The sequence below is a fragment of the Schistocerca serialis genome, unplaced genomic scaffold (assembly GCF_023864345.2).
Source record: "Schistocerca serialis cubense isolate TAMUIC-IGC-003099 unplaced genomic scaffold, iqSchSeri2.2 HiC_scaffold_1451, whole genome shotgun sequence".
NCBI lineage: Eukaryota > Metazoa > Arthropoda > Insecta > Orthoptera > Acrididae > Schistocerca > Schistocerca serialis.
The window spans coordinates 436285-445323 of NW_026047682.1; the positions used below are offsets into that span (position 1 = coordinate 436285).

The 9039-nt window shown below is 53.7% G+C and overlaps 1 protein-coding gene across 1 annotated transcript; it reads right to left on the bottom strand.

Annotated features, from left to right (window-relative positions):
• Positions 1 to 2424: 2424 nt before the first annotated feature.
• Positions 2425 to 8782, bottom strand: LOC126443319 (seminal vesicle major clotting proteins-like). The gene is made up of 3 exons (XM_050090912.1): positions 8368 to 8782; positions 2823 to 2977; positions 2425 to 2709 (listed from the first exon to the last, which is right to left on the bottom strand). Exons 1-3 carry the CDS (start codon positions 8780 to 8782, stop codon positions 2425 to 2427), a joined length of 855 nt encoding a protein of 284 aa, XP_049946869.1.
• Positions 8783 to 9039: the final 257 nt, after the last annotated feature.

A 9039-nucleotide genomic window follows, 5' to 3' on the forward strand; every position in this document is an offset into this window, starting at 1 on the left:
TGAGCTGTCCTGTCAAGTTGAGCTGTCCTCGTTAGCTGTGCCGTCCACGCAAGCTGTGCCGTCCTCGCAAGGTGTGCCGTCCTCGCAAGCTGTGCTGTCCTCGCAAGCTGTGCTGTCCTCGCAAGCTGTGCTGTCCTCGCAAGCTGTGCTGTCCTCGCATGCTGTGCTGACCTCGCAAGCTGTGCTGTCCTCGCAAGCTGTGCTGACCTCGCAAGCTGTGCTGTCATTGCAAGCTGTGCTGTCCTCGCAAGCTGTGCTGTCCTCGCAAGCTGTGCTGTCCTCGCAAGCTGTGCTGTCCTCGCAAGCTGTGCTGTCCTAGAAAGCCGTGCTGTCCTGGCAAGCTGTGCTGTCCTCGCAAGCGTTGCTGTCCTCGTAAGTTGTGCTTTCCTGTCAAGTAGTGCTGTCCTCTCAAGTTGAGCTGTCCTCTCAAATTGAGCTGTCCTCTCAAATTGAGCTGTCCCCTCAAGTTAAGCTGTCCTCTCTAGATGAGCTGTCCTCTCTAGATGAGCTGTCCTCTCAAGTTGAGCTGCTCTCTCAAGTTGAGCTGTCCTCTCAAGTTAAGCTGTCCTCTCAAGTTGAGCTGTCTTCTCAAGTTGAGCTGACCTCTCAAGTTGAGCTGTCCTCGCAAGCCGTGCTGTCCTCGCAAGTTGTGCTGTCCTCGCAATCTGTGCTGTCCTCGGAAGCCCTGCTGTCCTCGCAAGCCTTGCTGTCCTCGCAAGCCGTGCTGTCCTCGCAAGCCGTGCTGTCCTCACAAGCCGTGCTGTCCTCGGAAGCCGTGCTGTCCACAGAAGCCTTGCTGTCCTCGCAAGTCGTGCTGTCCTCACAAGCCTTGCTGTCCTCACAAGCTTTGCTGTCCTCGCAAGCTTTGCTGTCCTCGCAAGTTGTGCTGTCCTCGCAAGTTGTGCTGTCCTCTCAGGTGTTGCTGTCCTCTCAAGTTGAGCTGTCCCCTCAAGTTGAGCTGTCCTCTACAGTTGAGCTGTCCTCTACAGTTGAGCTGTCCTCTACAGTTGAGCTGTCCTCTACAGTTGGACTGTCCTCTCAAGTTGAGCTGTCCTCTCAGGTTGAGGTGTCCTCTCAGGTTGAAATTTCCTCTCAAGTTGAGCTGTACACTCAAGTTGAGCTGCCCTCTCAAGTTGAGCTGCCCTCTCAAGATGAGCTGCCCTCTGAAGTTGAGCTGCCCTCTGAAGTTGAGCTGCCCTCTGAAGTTGAGCTGCTCTCTCAAGTTGAGCTGTCCTCTCAAGTTGAGCTGTCCTCTCAAGTTGAGCTGTCCTCTCAAGTTGAGCTGTCCTCTCAAGATGAACTGTCCTCTCTAGTTGAGCTGTCCTCTCAAGTTGAGCTGTCCTCTCAAGTTGAGCTGTCCTCTCAAGTTGAGCTGTCCTCTCAAGTTGACATGTCCTCTCAAGTTGAGCTGTCGTCTCAAGTTGAGCTGTCCTCTAAAGTTGAGCTGTCCTCTCTAGATGAGCTATCCTCTCAGGTTGAGCTTTCCTCTCAGGTTGAGCTGTCCTCTCAAGTTGAGCTGTCCTCGCAATCTGTGCTGTCCCCGCAAGCTGTGCTGTCCCCGCAAGCTGTGCTGTCCCCGCATGCTGTGCTGTCCCCACAAGCTGTGCTGTCCCGGCAAGCTGTGCTGTCCTCGCAAGCTGTGCTGTCCCTGCAAGCTGTGTTGCTCTCGCAAGCTGTGCTGTCCTCGCAAACCATGCTGTCCTCGCAGGCCGTGCTGTCGTCGCAATCCGTGCTGTCCTAGTAAGCCGTGCTGTCCTTGCAAGCTTTGCTGTCGGTGCAAGCTTTGCTGTCGGCGCAAGCTGTGCTGTCCGCCCAAGTTGTGCTGTCCTCGCGAGTTGTGCTGTCCTATCAAGTTGTGCTGTCCTCTCAAGTTGTGCTGTCATCTCAGGTTGAGCTGTCCTCTCAAGTTGAGCTGTCTTCCCTAGTTGAGCTGTCTTCCCTAGTTGAGCTCTCCTCTCTAGTTGAGCTGTCCTCTCTAGTTGAGCAGTCCTCTCAAGTTGAGCTGCCCTCTTAAGTTGAGCTGTCCTCTCAAGTTGAGCTGTCCTCTCAAATTGAGCTGGCCTCTCAAATTGAGCTGGCCTCTCAAGTTAAGCTGTCCTCTCAAGTTGAGCTGTCCTCTCAAGTTGAGCTGTCCTCTCAAGTTGAGCTGTCCTCTCAAGTTGCGCTGTCCTCTCAAGTTGAGCTGTCCTCTCAAGTTGAGATGTCCTCTCAAGTTGACCTCCCCTTCAAGTTGAGCTGTCCTCTGATGTTGAGCTGTCCTCTCTAGATGAGCTGTCCTCTCTAGATGAGCTGTCCTCTCAAGTTGAGCTGTCCTCTCAAGTTGAGCTGCCCTCTCAAGTTGAGCTGTCCTCTCAAGTTGATCCGTCCTCTCAAGTTGAGCTGTCCTCTCAAGATGAGCTGCCCTCTCTAGTTGTGCTGTCCTCTCTAGTTGAGCAGTCCTCTCAAGTTGAGCTGTCCTCTCAAGTTGGGCTGTCCTCTCGAGTTGAGCTGTCCTCTCAAGTTGAGCTGGCCTCTCAAGTTAAGCTGTTCTCTCAAGTTGAGCTGTCCTCTCAAGTTGAGCTGTCCTCTCAAGTTGCGCTGTCCTCTCAAGTTGAGCTGTCCTCTCAACTTGAGATGTCCTCTCAAGTTGACCTCTCCTTCAAGTTGAGCTGTCCTCTGATGTTGAGCTGTCCTCTCTAGATGAGCTGTCCTCTCTAGATGAGCTGTCCTCTGAAGTTGAGCTGTCCTCTCAAGTTGAGCTGTCCTCTCAAGTTGAGCTGTCCTCTACAGTTGAGCTGTCCTCTACAGTTGAGCTGTCCTCTACAGTTGGACTGTCCTCTCACGTTGAGGTGTCCTCTCAGGTTGAGGTGTCCTCTCAGGTTGAGATTTTCTTTCAAGTTGAGCTGTACTCTCAAGTTGAGCTGCCCTCTCAAGTTGAGCTGCCCTCTCAAGTTGAGCTGCCCTCTCAAGTTGAGATGTCCTCTCAAGTTGACCTCTCCTTCAAGTTGAGCTGTCCTCTGATGTTGAACTGTCCTCTCTGGATGAGCTGTCCTCTCTAGATGAGCTGTCTTCTCAAGTTGAGCTGTCCTCTCAAGTTGAGCTGCCCTCTCAAGTTGAGCTGTCCTCTCAAGTTGAGCTGTCCTCTCAAGTTAAGCTGTCCTCTCAAGTTAAGCTGTCCTCTCAAGCTGCGCTGTCCTCTCAAGTTGAGCTGTCCTCTCAAGTTGAGCTGTCCTCCCAAGCCGTGCTGTCCTCGCAAGCCGTGCTGTCCTCGTAAACCGTGCTGTCCTCGCAAGCCGTGCTGTCCTCACAAGCCGTGTTGTCCTCGCAAGCCGTGCTGTCCTCAGAAGCCGTGCTGTCCACGCAATCCTTGCAGTCCTCTCAAGCCGTGCTGTCCTCCCAAGCTTTGCTGTCCTCACAAGCTTTGCTGTCCTCGCAAGCTTTGCTGTCCTCGCAAGTTGTGCTGTCCTCGCAAGTTGTGCTGTCCTCTCAAGTTGAGCTGTCCTCTAAAGTTGAGCTGTCCTCTCTAGTTGAGCTGTCCTCTCAGGTTGAGCTTTCCTCTCAGGTTGAGCTGTCCTCTGAAGTTGAGATGTCCTCGCAATCTGTGCTGTCCCCGCAAGGTGTGCTGTCCCCGCAAGCTGTGCTGTCCCCACAAGCTGTGCTGTCCCCGCAAGCTGTGCTGAACCCGCAAGCTGTGCTGTCCCCGCAAGCTGTGCTGTCCCCGCAAGCTATGCTGTCCTCGCAGCTGTGCTGTCCCTGCAAGCTGTGCTGCTGTCGCAAGCTGTGCTGTCCACGCAAGCTGTGCTGTCCTCGCAAGCTGTGGTGTTCTCGCAAGCTGTGCTGTCCTAGAAAGCCGTGCTGTCCTGGCAAGCTGTGTTGTCCTCGCAAGCTTTGCTGTCCTCGCAAGTTGTGCTGTCCTCGCATGCTGTGCTGTCCTCGCAAGCTGTGCTGTCCTCGCAAGCTGTGCTGTCCTCACAAGCCGTGCATTCCTCGAAATCCGTGCTGTCCTCGCAAGCCGTGCTGTCCTCGCAAGCGGTGCTGTCCTCGCAAGCTGTGCTGTCCTCGAAAGCCGTGCTGTCCTCGCAAGCCGTGCTGTTCTCGGAAGCCGTGCTGTCCACGCAAGCCTTGCTCTCCTCGCATGCCGTGCTGTCATCACAAGCTTTGCTGTCCTCGCAAGCTTTGCTGTCCTCGCAAGCTTTGCTGTCCTCGCAAGTTGTGCTGTCCTCGCAAGTTGTGCTGTCCTCTCAAGTTGAGCTGTCCTCTCAAGTTGAGCTGTCCTCTGCAGTTGAGCTGTCCTCTACAGTTGGACTGTCCTCTCAAGTTGAGCTGTCCTCTCAGGTTGAGGTGTCCTCTCAGGTTGAGGTGTCCTCTCAGGTTGAGATTATCTCTCAAGTTGAGCTGTACACTCAAGTTGAGCTGCCCTCTCAAGTTGAGCTGCCCTCTTAAGTTGAGCTGCCCTCTTAAGTTGAGCTGTCCTCTCAAGTTGAGCTGTCCTCTCAAGATGAGCTGCCCCCTATAGTTGAGCTGTCCTCTCAAGTTGAGCTGTCCTCTCAAGTTGAGCTGTCCTCTCAAGCTGTCCTCTCAAGTTGAGCTGTCCTCTCAAGTTGAGATGTCCTCTCAAGTTGACCTCTCCTTCAAGTTGAACAGTCCTCTGATGTTGAGCTGTCCTCTCTAGATGAGCTGTCCTCTCTAGATGAGCTGTTCTCTCAAGTTGAGCTGACCTCACAAGTTGAGCTGTCCATTCAAGTTAAGCTGTCCTCTCTAGTTGAGCTGTCGTCTCAAGTTGAGCTGTCCTCTCAAGTTCAGCTGTCCTCTCAAGTTGAGCTGTCCTCTCAAGTTGAGCTGTCCTCTCAAGTTGAGCTGTCCTCGCAAGCCGTGCTGTCCTCGCAAGTTGTGCTGTCATCACAGGATGTGCTGTCCTCACAAGCCGTGCTGTCCTCGCAAGCCGTGCTGTCCTCGCAAGCCGTGCTGTCCTCGCAAACTGTGCTGTCCTCGCAAGCCGTCCTGTCGTCGCAAGCCGTGCTGTCATCGCAAGCCGTGCTGTCCTCGCAAGCCGTGCTGTCCTCGCAAGCCGTGCTGTCCTCGGAAGCCATGCTGTCCACCCAAGCCTTGTTGTCCTCGCAAGCCGTGCTGTCCTCACAAGCTTTGCTGTCCTCCCAAGCTTTGCTGTCCTCGCAAGCTTTGCTGTCCCCGCAAGTTGTGCTGTCCTCGCAAGTTGTGCTGTCCTCTCAAGTTGAGCTGTCCTCTGAATTTGAGCTGTCCTCTCAAGTTCAGCTGTCCTCTTCAGTCGAGCTGTCCTCTACCATTGGACTGTCCGCTCAAGTTGAGCTGTCCTCTTAGGTTGAGGTGTCTTCTCAGGTTGAGATTTCCTCTCAAGTTGAGCTGTACACTCAAGTTGAGCTGCCCTCTCAAGTTGAGCTGCCCTCTCAAGTTGAGCTGTCCTCTCTAGTTGAGCTGTCCTCTCAAGTTGAGCTGTCCTCTCAAGTTGAACTGTCGTCTCAAGTTGACCTGTCCTCTCAAGTTGACCTGTCCTCTCAAGTTGAGCTGTCGTCTCAAGTTGAGCTGTCGTCTCAAGTTGAGCTGTCCTCTAAAGTTGAGCTGTCCTCTCTAGTTGAGCTGTCCTCTCAGGTTGAGCTTTCCTCTCAGGTTGAGCTGTCCTCTCAAGTTGCGCTGTCCTCGCAATCTGTTCTGTCCCCGCAAGCTGTGCTGTCCCCGCAAGCTGTGCTGTCCCCGCAAGCTGTGCTGTCCCCTCAAGCTGAGCTGTCCCCGCAAGTTGTGCTGTCCTCGCAAGCTGTGCTGTCCCTGCAAGCTGTGCTGCTCTCGCAAGCTGTGCTGTCGTCGCAATCCGTGCTGTCCTCGCAAGCCGTGCTGTCGTCGCAATCCGTGCTGTCCTCCCAAGCTGTGCTGTCCTTGCAAGCTTTGCTGTCGGTGCAAGCTTTGCTGTCGGCGAAAGCTGTGCTGTCCGCCCAAGTTGTGCTGTCCTCCCAAGTTGTGCTGTCCTCTCAAGTTGTGCTGTCCTCTCAAGTTGAGCTGTCCTCTCTAGATGAGCTGTCCTCTCTAGATGAGCTGTCCTCTCAAGTTGAGCTGCACTCTCAAGTTGAGCTGTCCTCGCAGGCCGTGCTGTCCTCGCAATCCGTGCTGTCCTCGCAAGCCGTGCTGTCCTCGCAAGCTGTGCTGTCCTCGCAAGCTGTGCTGTCCTGGCAAGCAGTGCTGTCCTCGCAAGCGTTGCTGTCCTCGTAAGTTGTGCTTTCCTGTCAAGTAGTGCTGTCCTCTCAAGTTGAGCTGTCCTCTCAAATTGAGCTGTCCCCTCAAGTTAAGCTGTCCTCTCTAGATGAGCTGTCCTCTCAAGTTGAGCTGCTCTCTCAAGTTGAGCTGTCCTCTCAAGTTAAGCTGTCCTCTCAAGTTGAGCTGTCCTCTCAAGTTGAGCTGTCTTCTCAAGTTGAGCTGACCTCTCAAGTTGAGCTGTCCTCGCAAGCCGTGCTGTACTCGCAAGTTGTGCTGTCCTCGCAATCTGTGCTGTACTCGCAAGCCCTGCTGTCCTCGCAAGCCGTGCTGTCCTCGCAAGCCGTGCTGTCCTCGCAAGCCGTGCTGTCCTCGCAAGCCGTGCTGTCCTCGCAAGCCGTGCTGTCCTCGCAAGCCGTGCTGTCCTCACAAGCCGTGCTGTCCTCGGAAGCCGTGCTGTCCATGGAAGCCTTGCTGTCCTCGCAAGTCGTGCTGTCCCCACAAGCTTTGCTGTCCTCACAAGCTTTGCTGTCCTCGCAAGCTTTGCTGTCCTCGCAAGTTGTGCTGTCCTCGCAAGTTGTGCTGTCCTCTCAAGTTGTGCTGTCCTCTCAAGTTGAGCTGTCCCCTCAAGTTGAGCTGTCCTCTACAGTTGAGCTGTCCTCTACAGTTGAGCTCTCCTCTACAGTTGGACTGTCCTCTCAAGTTGAGCTGTCCTCTCAGGTTGAGGTGTCCTCTCAGGTTGAGATTTCCTCTCAAGTTGAGCTGTACACTCAAGTTGACCTGCCCTCTCAAGTTGAGCTGCCCTCTCAAGTTGAGCTGCCCTCTCAAGATGAGCTGCCCTCTGAAGTTGAGCTGCCCTCTGAAGTTGAGCTGCCCTCTGAAGTTGAGCTGCTCTCTCAAGTTGAGCTGTCCTTTCAAGTTGAGCTGTCCTCTCAAGTTGAGCTGTCCTCTCAAGTTGAGCTGTCCTCTCAAGATGAACTGTCCTCTCAAGATGAACTGTCCTCTCTAGTTGAGCTGTCCTCTCAAGTTGAGCTGTCCTCTCAAGTTGAGCTGTCCTCTCAAGTTGACATGTCCTCTCAAGTTGAGCTGTCGTCTCAAGTTGAGTTGTCCTCTAAAGTTGAGCTGTCCTCTCTAGATGAGCTATCCTCTCAGGTTGAGCTTTCCTCTCAGGTTGAGCTGTCCTCTCAAGTTGAGCTGTCCTCGCAATCTGTGCTGTCCCCGCAAGCTGTGCTGTCCCCGCAAGCTTTGCTGTCCCCGCATGCTGTGCTGTCCCCACAAGCTGTGCTGTCCCCGCAAGCTGTGCTGTCCTCGCAAGCTGTGCTGTCCCTGCAAGCTGTGTTGCTTTCGCAAGCTGTGCTGTCCTCGCAAACCATGCTGTCCTCGCAAGCCGTGCTGTGGTCGCAATCCGTGCTGTCCTAGTAAGCCGTGCTGTCCTTGCAAGCTTTGCTGTCGGTGCAAGCTTTGCTGTCGGCGCAAGCTGTGCTGTCCGCCCAAGTTGTGCTGTCCTCGCAAGTTGTGCTGTCCTCTCAAGTTGTGCTGTCCTCTCAAGTTGTGCTGTCCTCTCAAGTTGTGCTGTCGTCTCAGGTTGAGCTGTCCTCTCAAGTTGAGCTGTCTTCCCTAGTTGAGCTGTTTCCCTAGTTGAGCTGTCCTCTCTATTTGACCTGTCCTCTCTAGTTGAGCAGTCCTCTCAAGTTGAGCTGTCCTCTATAGTTGAGCTGTCCTCTCAAGTTGAGCTGTCCTCTCAAGTTGAGCTGGCCTCTCAAGTTAAGCTGTCCTCTCAAGTTGAGCTGTCCTCTCAAGTTGAGCTGTCCTCTCAAGTTGCGCTGTCCTCTCAAGTTGAGCTGTCCTCTCAAGTTGAGATGTCCTCTCAAGTTGACCTCTCCTTCAGGTTGAGCTGTCCTCTGATGTTGAGCTGTCCTCTCTAGATGAGCTGTCCTCTCTAGATGAGCTGTCCTCTCAAGTTGAGCTGTCCTCTCAAGTTGAGCTGCCCTCTCAAGTTGAGCTGTCCTCTCAAGTTGATCTGTCCTCTCAAGTTGAGCTGTCCTCTCAAGATGAGCTGCCCTCTCTAGTTGTGCTGTCCTCTCAAGTTGAGCAGTCCTCTCAAGTTGAGCTGTCCTCTCAAGTTGAGCTGTCCTCTCAAGTTGAGCTGTCCTCTCATGTTGAGCTGGCCTCTCAAGTTAAGCTGTCCTCTCAAGTTGAGCTGTCCTCTCAAGTTGAGCTGTCCTCTCAAGTTGCGCTGTCCTCTCAAGTTGAGATGTCCTCTCAAGTTGACCTCTCCTTCAAGTTGAGCTGTCCTCTGATGTTGAGCTGTCCTCTCTAGATGAGCTGTCCTCTCTAGATGAGCTGTCCTCTCAAGTTGAGCTGTCCTCTCAAGTTGAGCTGTCCTCTCAAGTTGAGGTGTCCTCTCAGGTTGAGGTGTCCTCTCAGGTTGAGATTTTCTCTCAAGTTGAGCTGTACACTCAAGTTGAGCTGCCCTCTCAAGTTGAGCTGCCCTCTCAAGTCGAGCTGCCCTCTCAAGTTGAGCTGTCCTCTCAAGTTGATCCGTCCTCTCAAGTTGAGCTGTCCTCTCAAGATGAGCTGCCATCTCTACTTGTGCTGTCCTCTCAAGTGGAGCTGTCCTCTCAAGTTGAGCTGGCCTCTCAAGTTAAGCTCTCCTCTCAAGTTGAGCTGTCCTCAAAAGTTGAGCTGTCCTCTCAAGTTGCGCTGTCCTCTCAAGTTGAGCTGTCCTCTCAAGTTAAGATGTCCTTTCAAGTTGACCTCTCCTTCAAGTTGTGCTGTCCTCTGATGTTGAGCTGTCCTCTCTAGATGAGCTGTCCTCTCTAGATGAGCTGTCCTCTCAAG

What these genes read in the sequence shown, in the direction of transcription:
- LOC126443319 (XM_050090912.1), bottom strand. Translation starts at nt 8,782, where the DNA reads ATGGCAGCTCATCTTGAGAGGACAGCTCAACTTGAGAGGACGGATCAA. An exon ending in AGGACAGCTTAACTTGAGAG is followed by an intron (nt 2,978 to 8,367) that starts GCCAGCTCAACA and finishes CTCAACTTGAAG; the next exon opens with GAGAGGTCAACTTGAGAGGA. An exon ending in ACCTGAGAGGACACCTCAAC is followed by an intron (nt 2,710 to 2,822) that starts GTGAGAGGACAG and finishes GCTCAACTTCAG; the next exon opens with AGGACAGCTCATCTAGAGAG.